Source organism: Trachemys scripta, chromosome 6 (genome assembly GCF_013100865.1).
Source record: "Trachemys scripta elegans isolate TJP31775 chromosome 6, CAS_Tse_1.0, whole genome shotgun sequence".
In the NCBI taxonomy this organism is placed as follows: Eukaryota; Metazoa; Chordata; order Testudines; family Emydidae; genus Trachemys; species Trachemys scripta.
In genome coordinates, this window is record NC_048303.1 from 13922180 (window position 1) to 13946219 (window position 24040).

Below are 24040 nucleotides of genomic sequence, written 5' to 3' on the forward strand. Positions count from 1 at the left end.
TTTAAGAAGAGATATTACATTACAGACAACCTGGTCCCTGAACATAATTTCAATCTGATCTTGTAGCCTATACTCACTCTCACGTAAACTCATTTTCAGCCCTGGGGGCAGTGAGTGCAACTCACACTTCAGTGACATTACTCAGGGCTGAATTTGATCCATTGACTGTAATGGGACTTTTCACAGCAGGGAAGAAACTTTGGTTGAGGGTATGAACACTGAGGTGTTTTCTGGAAGTGGTGCACTCTACTTGTGAGTTACAAGCTACACTTTGCTTTGGACAGCTAATATCACTGTCCCCGTGTTTGCATTATTCATTAGGCTGCTAGCATAGCCTGTTATTAAGGTTGCACAACACTTTCCCTTATAAGATGCTATTTTCACTTGTTTATAACTTTGACTGTTCAGGCTAAAATGGAGTTGATTACAATAACCTGTGTTGGTATTAAAGTATGTCTTTCCCAAGAAGGAAATAATCCATTTCTAGTGTCCTAACCAACTTGGTCATAATGACAATAGCTCTTTACATTTATTTCCTTGTTTCTACACCAGCATATGCAATTATATCAATATAACTTTGTGGACAGTGTTTAAGTGCTGCTGCAAGGGATTTTGAATTATTTTGTTGGCCCTGAAAAATATTGGTCATTTTTGCTCCATGGCAGAGAGGTGGATTTTAAGTAGGGCTTTCGATTAATCGCAGTTAACTCAAAAAAATTAATCGCAATTAATTGCAGTTTTAATCACACTGTTAAACAATAGAATACCAATTGAAATTTATTAAATATTTTGGATGTTTTTCTACATTTTCAAATATATTGAGTTCAATTACAACACAGAATACAAAGTGTACAGTACTCACTTTGTATTTTTATTACAAATCTTTGCACTGTAAAAATGATAAAAGAAATAGTATTTTTCAGTTCACCTCATACAAGTACTATAGTGCAATCTATTTATTGTGAAAGCGCAACTTACAAATGTAGATTTTTTTTTGTTACATAACTGCATTCAAAAAACAAAACAATTTTAAACTTTAGAGCCTACAAGTCTACTCAGTCCTACTTCTTGTTCAGCCAATTGCTAAGAGAAGCAAGTTTGTTTACATTTACAGGTGATAGTGCTGCCTGCTTCTTGTTTACAATGTCACCTGAAAGTGAGAACCAGTGTTTGCAAGACACTTTTGTAGCTGGCACTGCAAGATATTTACGTGCCAGATATGCTAAACATTCGTATGCCCCTTCATGCTTTGGCCACCATTCCAGAGGACATGCATCCATGCTGATGACACTCGTTAAAAAAATAATTTGTTAATTAAATTTGTGACTGAACTCCTTGGGAGAGAATTGTATGTCTCCTGCTCTGTGTTTTTCCCGCATTCTGCCATATATTTCATGTTATAGCCATCTCGGATGATGACCCAGCATCAGTGTTCCCTCTAATTTTTTACATCCATGTGCAGAATGAATTTTGTTATGTGCACCAATATGGAGATGATGTGTGATACATCACCTTCATATTGGTGCACATAACAAAATTCATGTGGTGGGGGTGGAGCTGAGAGGTTCAGAGTCTGGGAGAGGACACAGGGCTGGGGCAGAAGATTGGGGTGTGGGGGGATGAGGGCTCTGGCTGGGGGTGCGGGCTCTGGGGTGGAGCTGAGGATGAGGGGTTCGGGGTGCGGGAGGGGGCTCAGGAAGAGGATTGGGGTGTGGGGTGCTGCGGGCTCTGGGGTTGGGCCAGGGATGAGAGGTTTGGGGTGCGGGAGGGGGCTCAGGGCTGGGGCAAAGGGTTGGGGAGCAAGGGGGGTGTGGGCTCTAGAGTGGGGCTGGGGATGAGGGGTTTGGGTGCAGGCTGCCCCGGGGCTGTGGTTGGGAGAGAGGATACCCCCCAGCCCTCTCTCGCCACAGCAGCTCCGGGCCGGGGAAGAGGTGCCTCTCCCTGGCTGCGGCAGCTCCAGTGGGGCTGAGGGGGGGGGGGGCGAGGGAGGGGCTCCTCTTGCCAGCAGCTCCGGCGGGCTTGGACAGCTTAGAGGGAACCTAGCCCAGCATGTGGTTTGTTTTAAGAACGCTTTCACTGAAGATTTGACAGAACACAAAGAAGCTACCAATGTGAGATTTCTAAAGATAGCTACAGCACTCAACCCAAGATTTAAGAATCTGAATTGCCTTCCAAAATTTGATCAGGACGGGGTGTGGAGCAACATTCCAATGTGGAAACTACAGAACACAAATCACCAAAAAAGAAAATCAACCTTCTGCTGGCAGCATCTGACTCAGATGATGAAAATGAACATGCTTCCATCTGCACTAATTTGGATAGTTATCGAGCAGAACCCATCATCAGCATGGATGCATGTCCTCTGGAATGGTGGTTGAAGCATGAAGGGACATATGAATCTTTAGCACATCTGGCACGTAAATATCTTGCAGTGCCAGCTACAACATTGCCATGCGAACACCTGTTCTCATTTTCACATGACATTGTAAAGGAGAAGCAGGCAGCATTATTTCCTGCAAATATAAACAAACTTGTTTGTCTGAGCGATTGGCTGAGCAAGAAGTAGGACTGAGTGGACTTGTAGGCTCTAAAGTTTTACATTGTTTCATTTTTGAATGCAGTTTTTCACTCTGGCTTTGGGATTAATTACTCCTGACAGTCTCCCCACCACCATGCTATGGGAAGCACCTCTAGATTTAGGGGACAAGGGAGACTGGGTAATTCTACATTTGTAAGTTCAACTTTCATGGTAAAGAGATTGCACTACGGTACTTATATTAAATGAATCGAAAAATACTATTTCTTTTCTTTTTACAGTGCAAATATTTATCATAAAAATAAATATAAAGTGAGCATTGTATTCTGTGTTGTAATTAAAATCAATATATTTGAAAATGTGGAAAACATCCAAAAATATTTAAATAAATGATATTCTATTATTGTTTAACAGCATGCTTTAATCGCTTGACAGCCCTAATTTTAAGAAATCAATATTTTGTATCCAGAGGACATTTTACACTACTTTAAAGCAGTTGCAAAGAAGATCACAGTTTTCTTTATATTCCTGTATCCTCTGAAGGCCCCGAACAAGATTGAGGCACTATTGCTCTGAATACGCATGCGCTTAGCATTATGTCTACGGTGTGGTTGGGGTGTGTGATTGAAGCACTTATAGACGTACCTGCGCTAGTTGGGGTGCCAACAGCAGTGAAGCTATGGCAGCACGGGTTTCAGTGTAGGCTAGCCTCCCCGAGTGCATACCCAGGGTCCCTATGGGCGTGTACAGACAGTGCTGCTGTGGCTTCACTACTGTTGGTAGTCCTGCTACCTAGAATAAAGCTAGATTGGATATGACTTCACGTGCTGCAGTCACACCTGTACCCTTAGAGCCCTTACTTGCCCCAAAGAGTTCACAAGCCAAGAGAAAGTAGTGGGAAGAGTTGGTAGGTTCCTTCCTCCTCTGGCCCTTCCTGGGAGTATGGGTAGAGGTTGGCATAGCTTCTCCTGCCCCTAAGTCCATGTAGCTCCAGCCCTTCTCCCAAACATGGAGAGCGGGTGTGATGAAAGAGTCCTAATCCTCTGGGGCTCCCTAGGGGTGAGGGCAGAGGCAAAGCCTAATTTGCTTGACGAGTCCCTTCTAATTATTTGGGATAATAAGAAAAACTTCCAAAAAGTTGGTTCTTCTTAAGGCTGATTAAAGTACTAGTAGAGTCAGACGTCTGACTGCAAAAGTTCCACCTTTGTGTGCTGCGTTTTGTGTGGACACTTTAGCCTGTTTGACTTTGAAGGTGGGTAGATCTATCCTGCGGGGTAGATTTTGAATGGGTCGGCTCTTTGTGTGGAGCTGCCCTGGGAGTTTGAGTCAGAGCTGCCCTCTTTAATGGCAAAAACATGTTTTCGCTCTTCTCAGCACCGAGGAGCCAATGGGAGAGCAAAGTGGGCTCTGTTCTGCCTCATTCATCACCAAAGCTGTTCACTAAAACCCAACTGCAGAATTCCTGGGCCAGAATTTGGCTCCTTATTATTAGTGGTGCTGCAAAATGTGGGGGAGGGATAGCTCAGTGGTTTGAGCATTGGCCTGCTAAACCCAGGGTTATGAGTTCAATCCTTGAGGGGGCCACTTGAGGATCTGGGGCAAAATCAGTACTTGGTCCTGCTAGTGAAGGCAGGGGGCTGGACTCAATGACCTTTCAAGGTTCCTTCCAGTTCTCGGAGATGGGATATCTCCATTAATTCCATTTCATTTCATTTCATTTCAAGAGGCAGAAAGAACACAGCTCAATTTCCAGAGCAAATCTTGCAGGTCAGTAAGAGTGTCATTTTCACAGTCACTTTTCAGGCATTTGGAGTGCACAGGAGGTCCCAGAATAGTTTTATCTGCTCAATTCTGGCTTACTCCATTGCTCTTTGCTCTTTGTAGTTCCAAGACTTTAGGAAGTGGCAGGCTGTTTGTTTTTCACTCGTAGCCTACTCTAAGATGTTTGCTGGCAGGCTGGTCAGTGCCCTGTGAAAGGCTATGAGAGCATATACTGAGTCACAGATAGTTTTTAGTAATGGTAGGATGGGGGAGCTTCATTTGTGAACAGCTTCCCTTCCCACATGACTAGTTCTGGGAAATGTTAAAATGCCTCACAACCCTTCTGGCATCTTGACATTACTGAATTTCAAACCAGAGCTGAGAAAGTGCTTTGCGTTTTACACTTGATAAATTCAATATATTTCCGCATGGAGGAGCTGAGCTATTTTTGCTAAGAGGATTTGTGTCCTGCGTCTCTTTAGGGTCTGACCTTGCATTCTTTGTATACCCCAAAACATCCACCAAAATCCAGAAGAGGTTTGGATGTGTGAGCAATGCAGGCTCAACTAAAGCTTACTCTAACGCCTCACTCCGAGACACCAGAGAGATTCTGAAAAAAATCCTCCAGAAAAGCTTCAGATTAAAAATTGAGTGAACAGTAAGGACCATGCAGGAGACTTTTGACAATGGCAATTGAATTTGCTTTTGTTAAGTGAGACTGTGTGGTCTGGGGGATGGGTCAAGATATCAGGAGACATGGGTTCTGTTCCCAGCTTAGCCCTGGCTGATTTAGAGTCTGTCTTTAAGAAAATCCTTATTTCTTCCTGCCTCTCTTTCTTCATCTCTAAGAATGGGGATGAGTGATTTTCTTGCCTTTTTGAGATCCTTGGCTAAAAAGCACAATAGATGTGTAAAATAGTACTAAATGTTACGATACAAAAAGTACACTTGGTCTCATAGAAATAATGCTAACCAATTACAAGTCCTGCCTTACTCCCGTTGAAGTCAACAGCAGAGGAAATACTGCTTGCTTAATAAGGGATGCAGTTCTTAAACATAGAATTATAGAAACTGAAGAGACCTCAAGAAGTCATCCAGTCCAGTGCCCTGTGCTCAGGCAGGACCAAGACTATCCCTAACAGTTGTTTCTCTAACACATTTTTAAAAACCTTCAAAGATGGGGATTCCACAACTTCCCTTGGAAGCCTATTCCAGTGCTTAACTACTCTTATAGCTAGAAAGTTTTTCCTAATATCTTACCTAAATCTCCCTTGCTGTAGATTAAGCCCATTACTTCTTGTCCTATCTTCAGGGGAAATGGAAAACAATTGATTACTGTCCTCTTTATAACAGCCCTTAATATAGTGGAAGACTGTTATCAAGCCCCCCCTCAGTCTTCTTTTCTCAAGACTAAACATGTCCAGGTTTTCGGGGTTTTTTTGGTACCTTTCCCTATAAGTCAGGTTTTCCAAATGTTTTCTCATTTTTGTTGCTCTTCTCTGATCTCTCTCCAATTTATCCACATTTCTCTTAAAGTGTGGTGCCCAGAATTGTACACAGTACTCCAGCTAAGACCTCACCAGTGCTGAGTAGAGCAGGACAATTACCTCCTGTGTCTTACATACAACAGTTCTGTTAATATACCCCTGATTGAAATTAGCCTTTTTCGCAACTGCATCACATTGTTGATTCATTCAATTTGTGATCTACTATAACCCCCCAGATCTTTTTCAGCAGTATTACCACCTAGCTAATTATTCCTCATTTTATAGGTGTGCATTTGATTTTTCCTTCCTTTGCGCTTGTCTTTATTCAGTTTCATCATATTTATTTCAAACCAGTTCTCCAAGTTGTCAAAATCATTTAAAATTATTGAAGCCCCTCCCAGTCTGATGTCATGTGGAAATTGTATAAGCATACTCTCCACTCCATTATCCAAGTCATTAATGAAAATATTGAATGGTATCGGACCCAGGACTGACTCCTGCAGGACCCCAGTAGATATGCACTCCTGGTTGGACAGTGAACCACTGATAACTACTCCTTGAGTACGGTCTTGTGCACCCACCTTATAGTAATTTCATCGAGACCACATTTCCCTATTTGGTTTATGAGAATGGCATGTAAGCCTATGTCAAAAGCCTTTCTAAAATTAAGATATATCACATCTGTTGCTTCCCGTCTATCTACTAGGCCAGTAACACTCTCAAAGAAGGAAATTAGGTTGACTTGGCATGATTTGTTCTTGACAAATCCATCATGACTATTCCTTATAATCCTGTTATCCCTTAGGTGCTTACAAATTGATTGTTTATATTTTATTCCTGTATCTTTCCAGGTATTGAAGTTAGGCTGATTGGTCTATAATTCCTTGTGTCCTCTTTGTTCCTCTTTTTAAAGATAGGTACTTTGTTTGCCCTTCTCCTGTCCTTATACATACCAGTAGATCAAAAGAGTAAGAAGAAAATTTGGAGCAAACTGTGGATGGAAATGTGACAAGCTCCTTGTGACAGTGGGAGTGATGTTGATTCTTTGCTGTCCTGATTTCAACACTTGCTAATAGAGTTGTCTCCATTAAATACCCCATTAACCTTTTCAGGGTTAGTACATGAAACACGTGAGACCTTTATCTAAAAAAACTATGAATAAAACAGTGATAAGGGTTTTTTTTTTCCTTGTGCAGTAACAATATTCCTTTCATTCATGTCTGCCTGAGAACAAAACGTTTTTGTGTACTTTAGGACCAGGCGAGGTTGGGTAAATATTCTGTAGGGATATGCAAACTGTTCCTGTGAAACATCTTAAAATCTTGACTTGGGGTGGCCATCTTTAACTAAGGGTGCAATCTTTAACCGCACAAGTGCGGTTGATTGTACTCCATTTTATACATAATTTGAATATAGAACTCCAGGGTTTGCTCTGTGGCTTAGCCAGGAGGCTGCTAAAGCTAGTGGGGCAGTGGTCTGGTGGATAGTTCACTCTAGTGTGAAGGGCATTGGACTAGAAGTCTAAAAACCTGGATTTTATTGCCAGTTCTGCCATAGAATCACTATATGGCTCTCAGCAAGCCACTTAAACTCAGGGTGGCTACTGAATTTGAGTGCCACTAGCTTTGTTTGGATGTCAGACTTGAGACACCTGGGGGCCTTATTTCTGAAATGGTGAGTATCTGCAGCTCCACCTGAAGTAAAAATTGATGTAGGAGTTTAGGGATAGCTCAGTGGTTTGCGCATTACTAAACCCAGGGTTGTGAGTTCAATCCTTGCAGGGGCCATTTAGGGATCTGGGGCAAAAGTCTGTCTGGGGATTGGTCCTGCTTTGAGCAGGGGATTGGACTAGATGACCTCCTGAGGTCCCTTCCAACCCTGATATTCTATGAAAATGAGACCCCAGATACCTCAAGCTGGCCATCCAAGAAATGGAAGCTCCCAAAAATTTGTGGGCACTTTTGCATAGTTTGCTCCAGGCTCCTCTGTGCTTTATTTCCTTTATCAATAAAATGAAGTTGAGGATACCTTTGTAAAGTGCCTTGAGCTCCTTGACCCAAACGTGTACACCAAAGTTTGTGCTTTGCTTTGTGGGAAATTTAGAATTGGAAATAAACAAGAAGCAGAACATAACTGACTTTCAGGGAAGCACGTGTAGCAGGACCGAATGGTGGGGCATGTAATGTTTATTATATAGCTACTGATTTCACAACTAGCAAACTGCCCTTATGATATAATCAGATAAGGAGGGGTTGTGTTGATGGTGTTACTGAGGCAGCTTGATATCCTTAGTTCTCTCCAGCGTGTTCCTGCAGAACACTCTTTGTCCAACCAGCCACCAAAATCCTGATCCAGAGATCTTTGACGTCAATGGAAAGGCTCCCATTGAGTCAATGGGCTTTGGACCAGGCCCTAACTGAAGTACAGTCACTTTATAAATGCAGTCATTTACAGCACTCAGATGCTCTGTGTTTGCTCTACCTAAGATAGATAGGTTGCTTCTACCCATAAGTGTGTTTGGCAGAGATTTTTTTCCTGTTAACCCCCTGGGATGTGAATCCACGCTCTCACACCCTAATCAAGAATCAGACCCCTAGACCAACAAGCCATCCTTGCCGGGGCTAGCCCGTCAGTGTTAGGGCCAGTCCTGTAGTTCATTGTCTCCTAAGAGGTGTAACAAGACCTCTGAAGCTCTCGCAGCCTCACTTTTAACCTTTGAAAATAGTTAATGGCTTTTAGTGAATTTAGAGCCTAGTGTTTCTAGTCTCAAAACAGGTTTCCAGTGATGTAAATATCTGACACAGAAGTTACAAAATAATGAAAACACCTGGGTTTGTTCCTGAAAATCAACCTGGATTTCCCACAACCCTTTGGCCATGACTTGTTGCTTTTGAGGCAGGCAAGGGAAAAGAAAAACAGCCACCTACTGCACCTGGTCAGTTGCGGAAGGGCATATTTCCCAGGCCAATTGAAACCTGTGCCTTGTTTGCACAGAATGACTGATAAATTGAGAAATGTGCTTTGAAGGTCTGAAGAGTCCTTCATGCTTTTGTACAAATAGGCTCAATAAGATTTTTTTTTTCAGTTACCTTCCTACTGTACATTTTAAATGAGGGGACTGAGGTTTAATGAAGGTTTCGGCAGTGTTTGATCTTGGTTGGTTATTTGCATGACGTCAAAGGTAAATCTCCACTGAAACTGCCAGTGCAAAGTCAGGAGTGCTGATTAGGACCCTATAACCCCAAACCAACCATTGCTAAATGTCTGAGCTTAATATCACTCATTCTACACACCCTAATTTCTTCCCCCGCTCCCGTGGGTGTCCCCTCCCGCATACTGATAGTTGTGGGGAAACTAAATTCGATTCTTAGGCCCTGATGATCCCATCTTGTGGAAAAACCGTAGGAAAGTTGACTGAAAAAAAGCTGGAGCATGTGCTTCTGATAGGATTCACAAGGTTTGCAGGCTAAGGAGCTGCAGAGAAAGCAGAACAAAGCCATGTGCCTCCTGGGCAAACCCCTGGGATGGCCTTCCCCATGCTGCTCTCTGAAGCTCCCCTTGCCTTGAAGGTTGCGCTGTCATTAGCTGCTGCGTCCACCCTGCAGCTATGCATCACCTGTCTATCCAAGGGGGTCCAAAGCCATGGCGGGGAGTTAAAACTGCTCTGCTCTAAATGGCAGTAATCCTGCATGTCTATTTGATTGGCACACTGAAGGCACACAAGCTTGTACTTCCAGCAGGTCAGAACTCAGATCACTTGCATGGAGTACAGTGGGTCACACCCCACCCTGGAGAATGCCGAGTTCAGCATTTGGGAAGGAATGCCCTAGATGTGTCAAGGACAAGCACTTTATGGCACCATGCCCATCCCAGATGGCAGAATTCAAATTCAAGACAGGAAAAGGGAAAGCAATCTGCTATGTACAAGGGGGATGTACAGCCAAGATGTGAGAACGCCAAATGGTCCTGCAATAGCTATTGGAGAGGGTAACACTGACTCACACAAAGCTACCTGTTGTGGGGGGAGCTTATCAGGAATGGCATACTGTGGAAGAGGAAAACAGAGAGGTTTATGAAGATATGCCTGCAGACTCCAGGGGAATATGCATGGGTGAAAACAATGCCCAAAAAGTGATGCTGCTAAGAAGGAATTGGCAGCCGAAAATTAAGAAACCGGAAGGCATTGTGACACAACAGAATCAGTACTTCAGGCAGCCATAGACTGCAAAGGAAGTGCTTGAGGAAGAAGCTCAAGACGGCACAGGAAAAAATGGATGGATTTTTAAACACGAGTAAAAAGATGTTAAGGCAGGCAGAGAATCAGAGTGAGATTTTTCAAAAGTACAGAATGTTGGACTAGCTCAGTTCCATTGACTCCCGCGGTACCGCTCCCTTTGACTGCAATGGGAGCAGAACTAGGCCATCACTGAAGTTCTGTGAATCAAGTCCTGGGAGTGCAATCAAAAATCTGGTGGGAAACAGTCTAAGGAACAACAAAACTGCAGCTGGAGCATGTGTGTATTGACAGTACAACAGCGCACAAACAGAACCAGGAAGACCAATGCATCCTGCCTTCCGCTGTGGGTCACGGAGAGGTAACAAAAAGGAAAACAAATTCTTTATGGAGGAAAATGTTGCATGAAACTGCCAATAACCAAGAAGTCTGTGTGACGTTACACTCCATATTCTTTATGGAAATATGGTTATGATATGAATATGGTATAACTAAGATATACTTTATGCAATATGGTCTTGTAAGATATCATTGGAAAGGTTATAATTTACTGAATGTGTTTATCCAATTTGTATGCACATATCATTTTTGCATCTGAAGCTGGTAATATTGACCGTGTCTCTGTATTTCAAATATGCTATGTTGGATGAGGCCAAACAATGTTATTGGCTGATTGAAGAAATGCACACAAGCATAAGGATTACGCCAGGAACAGTGTGCAATAGAAACCTCTCAGAGATAGCTCTATACAATGGGAACTGTTTGACCCAGGTCACAGCAAAAAGAGCTTTCCAGCAAGTTGGGGGGGAAAGAGATAAGAGGGACAATGACAACATGAGGAGTCCTCACTCTCCATACAACAACACACCTGAAAACACCTGAGGAACAAACTGTGAGAAATGATGGTCCCAGGCTAAGATCATTAGCCTGTGTAAGAAAACCTGGGAAAGCCAAGGCAACTTGTGCCTTAAGAATCTGCCAGTCTGTTTATCACTCAGGGTGAGAATTTGTTAATTTGTATTTTTACCTATCTAGTGTGTTAAACTCAGTCCGTGGCTTTTGTTTATTTACTAAGGTAATCTACTTTGTTCTGTTTGCTATCTCTTTAACTACTTAAAATTCACCTTTTGTAGTTATTTCTTGTTTATAATAAAACCCAGTTTATGTAATTTCTAACGGGGGAGGAGGGGCAAGAAGTTGTGCACATCTCTCTTCACATTGAGTAAAAGGGTGGATTTTTATGAGCTTCCGCTGAGCAGATTTTTCTATATAGGGCAAGACAGTATTATTTTGGGTTTATCTCCCAAAAGGGGCATGCATGTGAGTGCCTGGGGGAGTCCTCTCACACAGAGCTGATTTCCTTCTGTGATTGCAGTGGGGTGTGGCCCTACCTGTGTGTGTGTGTGTGTGCTTGTGTGTGTGTGTGTGCTGCAAGAGGCCGGAGAGCCTAATTCAGCAAAGCAGAGAGAGGGAAACCTGGCTGGTTGAGCAAGAGAGGCTCAGTGAAATGCCAGTATATCAGGTGGCACCCCAGAAGGGGGGTCCAACCCGTCAAAGTCTGGTAATAGTAAAATACCTCTTTGGCACTATTGGGCTGTCTCCAATCCACTGCTTGTCAACAGATTTATTGATGCCAGTCATAGAACAGGCAGGGGAGAAAAGGTGGAGGAGTTGCACTGTATGTAAGAGTCATTGAAAATGTGATTGCTCGGAGCCCCAGTATGAAACTGGAGAAAAGCCTGTTGAGAGTCTTTGGGTTAAGTTTAGAGGCGAGAGCAACAAGGGTGTTGTTGTAGTGGGTGTCTGCTATAGACCACCAGACCAGGAGGATGAGGTAGACGAGGCTTTCTTCAGACAACTAACAGAAGTTTCCAGATCACAGGCCCTGGTTCTCATGTGGGACTTCCATCACCCTGACATCTGCTGGGAGAGCGATACAGCAGTGCACAGACAATCCAGGAAGTTTTTGGAGAGTGTTGGGGACAACTTCCTGGTACAAGTGCTGGAGGAACTAACTAGGGGCCGTGCTCCTCTTGACCTGCTGCTCACAAACAGGGAAGAACTGGTAGGGGAAGTAGAAGTGGGTGGCAGCCTGGGCAGCAGTGACCATGAGATGATTGAGTTCAGGATCCTGTCACAAGGAAGAAAAGAGAGCAGCAGAATACGGACCCTGGACTTCAGAAAAGCAGACTTTGACTCCCTCAGGGAACTGATGGGCAGGATCCCCTGGGAGGCTAATATAAGGTGGAAAGGAGTCCAGGAGAGCTGGCTGTACTTTAACGAAGTCTTATTGAGGGTACAGGAACAAACCATCCTGATGTGCAGAAAGAATAGCAAATATGGCAGGCAACCAGCTTGGCTTAACAGAGAACTCTTCAGGGAGCTTAAACACAAAAAGGAAACTTACAAGAAGTGGAAACTTGGACAGACGACTAGGGAGAAGTATACAAATATTGCTCTAGCATGCAGGGGTGTAATCAGGAAGGCGAAAGCACAATTGGAGTTGCAACTAGCGAGGGATGTGAAGGGTAACAAGAAGGGTTTCTACAGGTATGTTAGCGACAAGAAGAAAGTCAGGGGAAGTGTAGGACCCTTACTAAATGGGGGAGGCAACCTAGTGACAGAAGATGTGGAAAAAGCTGAAGTAATCAATGCTTTTTTTGTCTCGGTCTTCACAGACAAGGTCAGCTCCCAGATTGGGGAGGAGGTGAACAGCCCTCAGTGGTGAAAGAACAGGTTCAGTACTATTTAGAAAAGCTGGACATGCACAAGTTCATGGGTCTGGATCTAATGCATCCAATGGTGCTGAGGGAGTTGGCTGATATGATTGCAGAGCCATAGGCCATTATCTTTGAAAACTCACGGCGATCGGGGGAGGTCCCGGACAACTGTAAAAAGGCAAATATAGTGCCCATCTTTAAAAAGGGGAAGAAGGAGAATCCAGGAAACTACAGACCGGTCAGCCTCACCTCAGTCCCTTGAAAAATCATGGAGCAGGTCCTCAAGGATTCAGAGGAAGGTGATGAGGAACAGTCAACATGGATTCACCAAGGGCAAGTCATGCCTGACCAGCCCGATTGCCTTCTATGATGAGATAACTGGCTCTGTGGATATGGGGAAAGCGGTGGATGTGATATATCTTGACTTTAGCAAAGCTTTTGATACAGTCTCCCACAGTATTCTTGCCAGCAAGTTTAAAAAGTATGTTGCATGAATGGACTATAAGGTGGATAGAAAGCTGGCTAGATCATCAGGCTCAACAGGTAGTGATCAATGGCTCGATGTCTAGTTGGCAGCTGGTATCAAGCAGACTGCCCCAAGGGTCGGTCCTGGGGCTGGTTTTGTTCAAAATCTTCATTAATGATCTGGATGATGGGATGGATTGCACCCTCAGCAAGTTCGTGGCTGATACTAAGCTTGGGGGAGAGGTAGATATGCTGGAGGGTAGGGATAGGGTCCAGAGTGACTTAGACAAATTGGAGGATTGGGCCATAAGAAATCTGATGAGATTCAACAAGGACAAGTGCAGAGTCCTGCACTTAGGACGGAAGAATCCCATGCACCGCTACTGGCTGGGGACTAACTGGCTAAGTGGCAGTTCTGCGGAAAAGGACCTAGGGATTACAGTGGATGGGACGCTGGATATGAGCCAACAGTGTGCCCTTGTTGCCAAGAAGGCAGGGGGTTGACTAGATGACCTCCTGAGGTCTCTTCCAACGCTGGTATTCTATGATTCTACTGTGTGTATTATGGGGTTAGAGAGGGACTCTGGTCATACTGTTTTGGAGGGAGCAGATAATGGTTCCAATTCATCATTGTCCTGCACCTTTTGTGGTCATTTATGCCATATCAGAATGGCAGTGTTTTACCCCCACTTTACATTAGTGCAAATGACTGTCTGACTACACCAGGTGTAGGGCACTGGAGTATCAGCCCCAATTAATCAGATTGCACTCTGCCTCACTGATGATCCATTTAGGAAGATTAGGTTACCATTGCTTCACCCTCTCTTAGCTCCATGTTCTTCACTCCAAGTAGCGTTTTTTGGTTCTCAAATAATTTACAATCTCTCCTTTCAATCAGACTAATGCAGGCATGGGGTAAGAAAAACAAATCCTTCTGGCTTTAGCTGTGTGAACAATCCAAGCCATTATGACTGGGGAAGCAGCAATAATCACAGCTTTGTTGTCTCTCAGATCAGCTGTGAAAGAAGTCTTCTGACATAGAGATTTCATTCTTCCATCTCTTTAGCTTCTTTTGTGGGAATGGTCATTCAGGGATGTGCTCTTCAGGTTTGAAAGAAGTATGAAGGAATTAGCTGAAGAAATTTTAGAGCCACTGGCAACAATATTTCCAAGCTCATGAATGACAAGAGAGGTCCTGGAATACTAGAGAAGGGCTAATATAGTGCCCATCTTTAAAAACGGGGGAACGGAGGAGCCGGGGAACTATAGACCAGTCAGCCTGACTTTGATACCTGGGAAGCTACTTGAGCAATGTATAAAACATTCAGTTTGCAAATACCTGAAGGATGAAGGAGTGATCACTAGCAGCCAGCATGGATTTACCAAGAACAAATCATGTCAAACCAGCTTGATTTCCTCCTTTGACAGGGTAACTGATTTGGTGGATAGGGGGAATGTGATGGACATAATATACTTGGACATCAGCATGGCTTCTGACACAGTCCGACATGACATTCTGATAAGTAAGCTGGAGAACTCGGTGGAACTACCATTCAGTGGATACATAATTGGTTAAACAACCACAAACAAAGACTTAACTATTTATGGAATGATGTGGGTTGGAGGGAGGTCTCAGGTGGGGTTCCACAGAGATCTGTTCTGGGTCCAGTTTTATTTAACATCTTTATTAGTGACCTGGAGGTAGGAGTAGAGAGCATACTGATCAAATTTTCAGATGACAGGAAGCTGGGGAGGGTTTGCAAACATTTTGGAGGATAGAGCTAAAATTCAAAGGGATCTCGATAAATTGGAGAACTGGGCTACAGACAACAAAATGAAATTCAACAAAGACAAAAGTAAGGCATTACACTTAGGGAAGAAAAAACAAATGTACAAATACAAATTGGGGGATAACTGGTGTGGCGGCAGCACAGATGAGAAGGACCTGGGAGTTGTGGTGGATCACAACCTCAACATGAGTCAGCAATGCAACATTATTGCAAAACAAGCAAATGCAATTTTGGGTTGCATTAACAGAGGCATAGCATGCAAGTCACAGGAGATGATAGTACCGTTTTATCTCGGCACTGGTTAGACCTCAGCTGGAGTACTGTGTCCAGTTTTGGTCACCAATGTATAGAAAGGATGTAGAGAAACTTGAAAGGATCCAGAGGTGAGTGACAGAAATGATCAAAGGGATGGAATGCAAGCCGTATGGGTATGTTTAGTTTGGAAAAGAGGCGAATAAGGGGGGACATGATGGCGGTCTTCAGATAGTTGAAAGTCTGCCATAAGAAAGATGGAGAAAAGTAGTTCTCTCTTGCCAGAGAGGGCAGGACAAAAGGCAATGGGTTCTAACTGCAGCATAAAAGATTGAGATTAAATCTCAGGAAAAACTGTAAGAACAGTAGGACAATGAAAGAGACTGCCTAGGGAGACACAACAAATCCTGCATCTTGGCAGGAGGCTAGACTAGATGACCCTTGCGATTCCTTATGATTCTATGGTTCTATGATTCTTTGTTTAATTGGGGAGCCCTAGCAGGCAATCAAGGGAATAAAAATCAGACTAGGGAGTTTTTTGGGGGGGATTGGGGGAGTGTGAGGTTGTCATGTCTTCCAAAATCCAGTCAGCCAGTAATGCCTCTTCATATAGCTACAATGGCTTTACGTAGATCAGAACAACAACAAAATGAAGTAACAAAATAATCATGTTTGCTCAGTGAGAAGTTCTCTTTTACCAGCTACATCCAGTCTCACTTCATTCCTAAGTCTTGTCTAGACTGGGGAGTTCAGCCATCAGTGGCCAGTTGCTGGTGTAACTGCACCACAGTGTGGACAGATGAAGCTGCTATACTTGGAATTTGGACCATTGTGGTTTAACTTTGCTTTCAACCTTGTCACCCTTTTCTCTGGGGCTCCAGAATATTCACTTAATGACTTCAAAACCATGTATTTACCCATTCTTTCATTTTCAAGTGTCACTACACTTCCCATTTTTGCCTGGAAGCAGAATTGCAGAAATTCCATGAGAACAACCCAGCTCCCTGTATTTCCAGCATGACCAGAAGCAAGACATAGAAGTTCCAGTATGTGATTTGAATAGTGGTTTACTCAGTGCTACTCACAATAGGATTCATTTTTAGGTGCTGAGCTCCTTGGGTGGAACAAAAATCTCAAGTACCACTCCCACTGGCCAGACTGTACCTGTTGTTTCTAGAAGATTTCCCTCTTTAGGACTATTAACTAAGCACCTTTTTTCAGTTGACATATACTGATAAATCACAACATACCTCCTTGGACTTTCCCAGAAATACTTAAATACACAATCTCAAGGAGTTTTAGAGAGCAAACAAACCTCTTTTACCAGTTCCCAGACAACTCAGAAGCCAGCATCCTGTTGCTTTGCAGGCACACCCAGATTTAATTACAGTACGCTGCAGAGCACAATTTCTCATAGCGTTGCACCTTCAGCCTGTTATGAGTTACTTCTGACCAATAGAAATATACAGCAAGTAAATGTGCTACATTCAAAAGGAGAGGTACCAAGTTACCAGTGTGGGAGAAACTATGCCAATACCTGTGTTATGCCTCTGACTATGCCCTGCATGAACTGGGGTCGGGTGTGTGAGAAGATTTTCGAGAGTGCTCTGCCCTGGCCTAGTTTTGCTCCTGTGGAAGTGGATGGGAATTTCACCATGACTCCCATGGGAGCAGAGAGAGGCCAATTCTGAGCGCATTTGAAAATCCCAACCTCCATGTTTAGAGTCAGACTGAGATAAGTGATTGTGTAGTTAACAAAAAGTGCTGCACCTTCTCGCCTGACTCCTGCCTATTGATTGAGGCAGTTCAGAATGAAATAGGTATAATATTTAAATTCTGGATTATAATATTGTACAAGAACTATAAAACAGCAAACACCAAATTCACACACAGTTGTTGTGGTTTTGTATTTTTTTAAAGAGAAATTAGGCAGAGGATGAATTAAAATCTTCCATGTGCCACTTCCCTCCTCCCCTTCCTCCCCAAAAAATACCCCAGGCCTTTTTGCCCTAACTCACCCTAGCGAGGGTGGTCTCCATCACTTAAGCAGTGTCTCAGTATGTTGCTGTTACCAATGTGGTTGTAGTTTGTCATATCTATTGCTGCAAAACTTATAATGAAGACAGTGGAAAAGTACAGTTTCCCTGAAGGTTTTTCAGTTTCTGAATCTTCAATTTTCTTTGCATCCTTCACTTACCTAAAAGTGAATTAGAAAAGCAGAAACTTTACTAAATCTGACATGTTCAAGAACACACAATGCTGGATATTCTTAAAGGAATTATTTCACTTGGATGACCTACTGCCCGGGCGGCCTTTAACTTTCCTGCACAGTGAGCTTTTGACACGCTTCTCCAATGTTATACTAGTTCTAGTATAACAATCAGAGAATGAAGTTTTTCTGTCTCCCTGACTAGGAACATTTAAATACACCTGAAATTGGATTTTTTTAAAAACAACTGTCTAATATACAACAAGTTTTATATTCAATCTTGGCCAGATATACTGCCAGTGTTTAGGGCCTGATCCAAAAGCCCTTGAAGTTAATGAGAGTATTTACATTGATGTCAGTGGATTTTGGACCAAGCCTTCACTGCTTACCCCGCAAAGCCATAAATGTGTAGCACTGGCTTTTTGGACCTTGGGTGTTACCTGATAGTCCCAGAAAATATTAGTCCTAAAAAATGTATGCTAAAGATTCAAAGGAAAACACCAGCCATCAAATTCTGACTCTCTTCACTTCCTCTCTACAAAATGAGTGCTCTGCTCATCCTATATTTTGTATTAGCCCAAGTGAATCTGCACAGTTCCCTTCATGGCTTCCTGTGCAAGTTTCTCATGCCGGGACCAATTATTCCAAGAACGGAGAATAGGTAATTGCCACAAATAGAGCTGGAGGCATGTGCTAGAATTGCAGACATCCTCCGTTGACCCTGGATCCTCAAATACTGCCTTGTGGCTTAGTGCATGGAGGGGCTGCAGATCTCAACTCATAGGATTCTGGAGGAACCAGGATGGAGGTGAAACAGCAGTGAATCTGTGGTTCCTCTCCCAGTTCCTTCACCATCATACTATTAGAAGGGACTGCCAGAATTCAGCCCCAATGGAGCAGGGGTCTTGGAAGGGCATGGGAGCAATGTCTTTAATACTCATAAGGTTTAGTTTAACCCCAGTTTAATGACTCAATTTATCTGAGCCCAGTAATGTATAGGTATGAGCAATGAGCTATAACACCAGAGTTGTGTGGGACGAAAGTTGCTTTAGGTCTAAAATGAGTGATGCACCTTGCACTTGAAAATAAAGGAGGGACATGCAGCAGACTTGGGGAAAGGAGGTTAACACATGGTGGAAACTATCAACATGGTTTAGTATCAAGGACATTACTTTAAATTACTTTAAACTGGCAAACCTAATGGACCATGGGATAGTCTTGCACCTCTAGGTTGCACCGTCAAATCCAAGTGCGGCCTATGTGATATGAACATGGTGGCTTTGATCCAGTGTCCAGTGCATAGGTGCCAGCAACACAGAAATCATTGGCACCGTATTAGTAGTCTCAGCAGGGAGGCCAATGATTGAACGGAGGCATGGAGAATGAACTCTCACCTTAACCGGAGAGATGGTCTCTCCACATCAATTCTGAGACATTGACAGGACACTGCGGGGAAGCTTTTGTGTTATGCCCATGCTGTTGCAACCCTTTGGTTAAAGGAGTTCAATCTCCAAGGCTGATAATCTGATATCTTTCATCAGTAATAAAATCACATACATTTATTTCATTTACTCTTTACAAACACAATTGTATGTGGACAGATGCACTAATCTGCTTCCTCCTGAATGGCAAATACCATATTTCTCTGGGCTGAGAGTCCGTTGTTCATGTTTGTGAGTGAGGGTGATGATGGCTTTTAAAGACAGCTGAGCTCTTCTGATGAATGGTTCTTATATTGACTTTAACTGGTGCAAATTTCCTAGCGGGGGATTACTCTCCAGCAGGATTTCTTCAGATGTTTGAAAACTTGTGTGAGCATTGGCTTGTCCCTTTTCAGAAAAAGAATGAAATGATCTGTGAAGCTCCTACAGGATAAATAATAGAGCAATTCCCGAAGAAAATCATCTTTAAAAATAATGCACAACTCCATAGTGGCAGTAAACACCCCACAGGCTTTCAGAACTCTCCCACAGCAAAGTGGAATATTGGTGAGGGTGTGGAAGGAACCAGGTTCTTGTTTCTTAGACAACAGCATCCCAGCGATTGTGATTGTCTCCTTTAAAAGTGAATTCCTCTGAGTGCAATTAAAATGAATGTCTGTCATCAAGAGTAGGAAGGGCCTGGTAACAGCTGAGCTGAGCTGCTGGTGCTCTGTTAAACTTATATATCACCCCAGCTGAGGCTGCCTTTGACTGGGAGGTGAGTGATCCCTGGGTTTAGGTTGACTATAAGCTCACTACAGACCCAGGGTTGCTCCTAGTGAAATTAGTAGCAAAGCTCTGGCTGGGACTTCAGTGAGAGCAGCATTAAGCCAAAAGGCCCAGTTCTGTGAGGTGATGAGTACTTTGTACAAGGCGCTGAGCACGATCCACTCCCATTGAACTCCGTGGGCCCAGTCCTGTTCCCATTGAGATCAATGGTAAAATGCTCATTGACTTTTACGTGGGCAGCATCGTGTCCAGTCGAAGTTGTGGGCACTCAGCACGGTCATGAACAGGCCCAGCTTCTGGGAAGGGCTTTGGAATAATCTGTGATGAGGGAAGCACTACATAGATTTAAGATCACTAACACCATTGATAAACTTTAGCACAGTAGAAGAGCTGTTTCAGATGGGACCAGAGACACAACACGAGGGCTCTTTAAGCTTATAAAGGATTCACTGAACTAGGCAAGAATCTTGATGCAACAAGCCATGGAGAAATATCCCCATGATCATTGGAGTCAGCTGTGGTTAAGAATGAGGAAACCTCATCTTTTTTATTTATTCTAGCCCTTAAGCTCCTCCAGGCATCAACTATTTACCTGAAAGTCACCATGTCGATGTAGGACCCCATCATGTGAGGTGCTGAACAATTCTTGGTGGTGCTGAGCACCCGCAACCCCCATTGACATTAATGGATCATACGCCTATAGCATTATACATATACATACAGAGGATTGATCTATTAAAATCAATGGAAGCGGAGAAAGTGCAACACCCTGCCTGACTGGGTCCTAGGTCGGCATAGCAATTATCAAGTAAATAATAAGTGCCTCGGGGAGCTTAAGGGCTAGATTAAAGCAAACACATGACAAAGATGACACATGCAATTCTCAAGGTGCTTTTTCATAGATAAAAATACAAGAAACCAGCTTGAGAATGAGAGGTGTCCTCTTTGTCATGTTTTTCATTGAATCTAGACCTGAGGCTCCTTGAGGTGCTTGTTAATTATCTTAAAATTGTTCTGTGTGTCTATGTAGTGTTGTTGGTTTTTTCTTTACTTAATATGATAGCTAAACCTCTGGAATGCCTTGAACTCTGATACAACCGAACAATAATGCTAAACCATGAAAATGCTATGACACAGGTGTCATGGACTCACAGGCCCCAGGCTCCCTCGCCTCGCCTCACCTTGGGAGGAACCCCCTTCAGTGTGACAGCCCTTCTTGGGGGTCACACTCTCTTTGGGGTTAAGCCCTGTGCTCCAGCATCTCCTGGAACTGCACCTCTCTGAGCCTTCAGCACGCGTGTCTCTCACTATGAGCCTCCTCAGGGAGTCCATGTGCTCCGGACTCCTGGGGCCTCCACACCCAGAGGGAACAAGGCAAGCCCGATCTCTAAACTGCAGTGACTCTCAACCAGCATAAGACAGAAGGGTTTGTTGAAGGTCCGAACTCAGCACAGAAAGTTCTCAGGTCCCTCGAGCCTGGCAAGTCTCAGTACAGCCCAACTGGTCCTGACCCCAGTCCTGATGGGCTCTGGCTGCTCTTTGTCCCCAGTCCAGAAGCCCCCTCCTTCCAGCCAACCACCCTTTATCACTTCCCCACCTAAACCCCTCTTCTGACCTTTGTCCTCTTTCCTGGACTTAACAGATCACTTGGGCCCTCTCTCTTCCATCCTTTCTGCCCCACTGGTCAGAACTGGTTGTGGCCAGGGGTGCTGGAACAATTTGTATAGTGGGGGTGCTGAGAGACATTGGACCAAACTGTAAACCCTGTATATGATGGAAACCACTGCAAACCAGGGGGTGCTGCAACACTCCCAGCCCTCCTAGTTCCAGCACCTATGGCTGCGGCTGCCTTTCAGATCACCAGGGCCCTCTCTCCTCAGTTCCTTTGTCCTCCCACTGGGTTGGTTGCCAAAACGTGGCAGCCTCTGGGTCACCGTGTCCAGGCCATTGTCCAGGGTCCAGCCTGCTAGGCGATGTCACACCTGGCCCTCTGCAACAACAAACACCCTCTTCCACCACCTCGTTAAACCAGCAATACACAGGAAAATAGAGTCACCCACACTCTTCATGCAAACCATTAAGAAAATAAGAAAATCCCCCACTCCATCACAGCAAGACCACAAACATAGTTAATAAACAAAAACTTTTAGAAATTCTTACATATTTCCAAGATTTAGCACATCTACACATCCCAACTGATTTTGTGGGTTCCAGAGAGCTCAGCTGAGGTAAGAAGTTATTATTTATTATTATAAATTAGGGTTTTTTTCATAATACAGACAATTGAAATAGGTGAGTCCCTATGAAAGATACATAGGACTTTTTGTAATTGTTTATTGTGCTACTCTTCAACGATCCTCCTGAAAATTAAATCTAATATCTCTAGGGCAAATTCAGCACTGATATAAGCAGGTACGGCTCCATATATAATGATACTAGTTGTTGCATCCGCTGACGCCAGAACTGAATTTAATCTATGTTTGAGACTTTGGTTTAGTTGCTTCTTTCAGACCCCTGTGTTTTTCCAGGTCTTTTCATCGCATAGTGACTGCAATGAAAAGGCCAATATTTTCTCCATTTATGATCCCAGGAAGACATTTAACAAATAACCCCTGGGTATTTTATTTTTGCATTTCAGGCTGCAGCAGCTGGTCTTGGCTACGTTGGGGGATATGTTATTAACACCTACAAGAATTATGACAGCTTCGTGCAGGACAAGTACACCATGCTGCCAGCAGTGATCATCATTTGTGTTGCTGTAGTGATGTTTATCATTGGGCTGATCGGCTGCTGTGCCACTATCCGGGAGTCACGTGTTGGGCTGGGACTTGTAAGTATTGCACATTCCGCCATAATCCGTTTCATACTATATCTCTAAAGCTGGCTAGATGAGGTGCTGGGCAGAGTCAAGCTCCACTGCAATGCATTGGTTCTACTGCAGATGACGCAGCCCTTCATCAAGCAGCCTTAGATTGGTACTACAATGACGGGACTGTGTAAAACCTAAATAGATTGACAGCCACTTTTCAGGCACAGAAAGAAAACTTGGAACATGATAAGTCGGGGGTGCCCGGAGCAGTGCTGCGTAGAATATAGCTCTTTTATTTCACAAATATTTGGTGTCAGTCCATTAGCTCTGCTTCAGCAAAGCGGCTTTAAAGAACCTAATTTTTGGCCAGGTCTACACTTAAAACTTATGCTGGTTTATGATATTGGTCAGGGGTGTCATTTTTAGTGACATTTTTACATCAGCAAAAATCTTAGCATAGATATTGTTATACCAGCAGGAGTCTGTTTGCCAGTATCACTTATTTTGACTGAAGAACTGATATGAGCTATACTGGCAAATGCTGTCTTTGGGTAGGGTAGGGTAGTAATAGTTTGTTGGGATAACTATATCAGCAAACCTTTTTAGTGTAGACTTTGTTTTGAGCTTGTAATAAAACCTGGAACCAAGCATGTTTTAGGTGGTTTGGAGTTTCTGTGTAAACAGTTTCCACAAATCTAGTGCAAATTTCTGAAGCTAAGGACCAATCTGAAGTTGTAAATACCTGCTGCATCACTAAAGACCCTTCTGGGATAGAGGAATATCAGGGATGCACAATATCAGGGATGAGGAATTGGTTAATTTTGGCCAAAGGCAAACAGAGCAAACCCCTGTTCTTGTAAAAAGTGCAATGGCATCCTCGTCCACAGAGCACAGAGGAAGACCTTGTGGTTTTTTTTAAACGAATCATCAGAGAGATCCTCAGAGTAAATTTTGTGGAATATGGTTCTATTTCAGAAGAAATGAAGGGTTGAAAGAACCCTACTAGGATCTGAACCTCTGGTTTGCATGAGCTTTGAGTATTCAAATTCTAAGGTATAGGCCTCTAACCCAGCTGGGTAGCCCAATCTCTGTGACATCACAGCGCAGTAAAACGTCTGTATCATCTTGCAACATTAATGCATGACAAAGGATTGATATTCTGTCTAATATAACAAATCTCAGGCTCATTAAGCACTCAATAAACTTGGTATGGAAGATATGGGACAGACCCACAGAATTTGGGACTGTCTTGAAGACTTGGGTCTGATAGGCAACTCTGTTATTAGCTTTCAAAACTGGGTCAGCACACAAACTTTCATGGTGGCCTTGGTTCTTGGCTATAGGTAGGGCCTAGAGGTAACCTGTTTCGTGAAGGTGGTCTCTCCACCTTCAATTCCATGCCTCATTCCAGGAGTAGGAACAAATTGAGCCTCATCTTATGACTAACCGTTGTGGTAAAATGGATTGCTTTAGTTCACAATCTTTCCACTGGCCTGCCACTCTGCTCATGATGTTGTGTAGGGTGCACTAGTAATGGTACTTACCACTTTTCTTCAGTAGATCCCAA

At 43.5% G+C, this 24040-nt stretch overlaps 1 protein-coding gene across 1 annotated transcript in view; it reads left to right on the forward strand.

The window, feature by feature from the left end:
- The window catches only part of LOC117879208 (tetraspanin-36-like), a 52598-nt gene that overhangs the window by 10670 nt on the left and 17888 nt on the right, over positions 1 to 24040 (forward strand). Inside the window, exon 2 of the mRNA XM_034774234.1 lies at positions 22303 to 22494. Coding sequence (XP_034630125.1) covers positions 22303 to 22494 — 192 coding nt within the window. The remainder of the gene's footprint in view (positions 1 to 22302; positions 22495 to 24040) is intronic.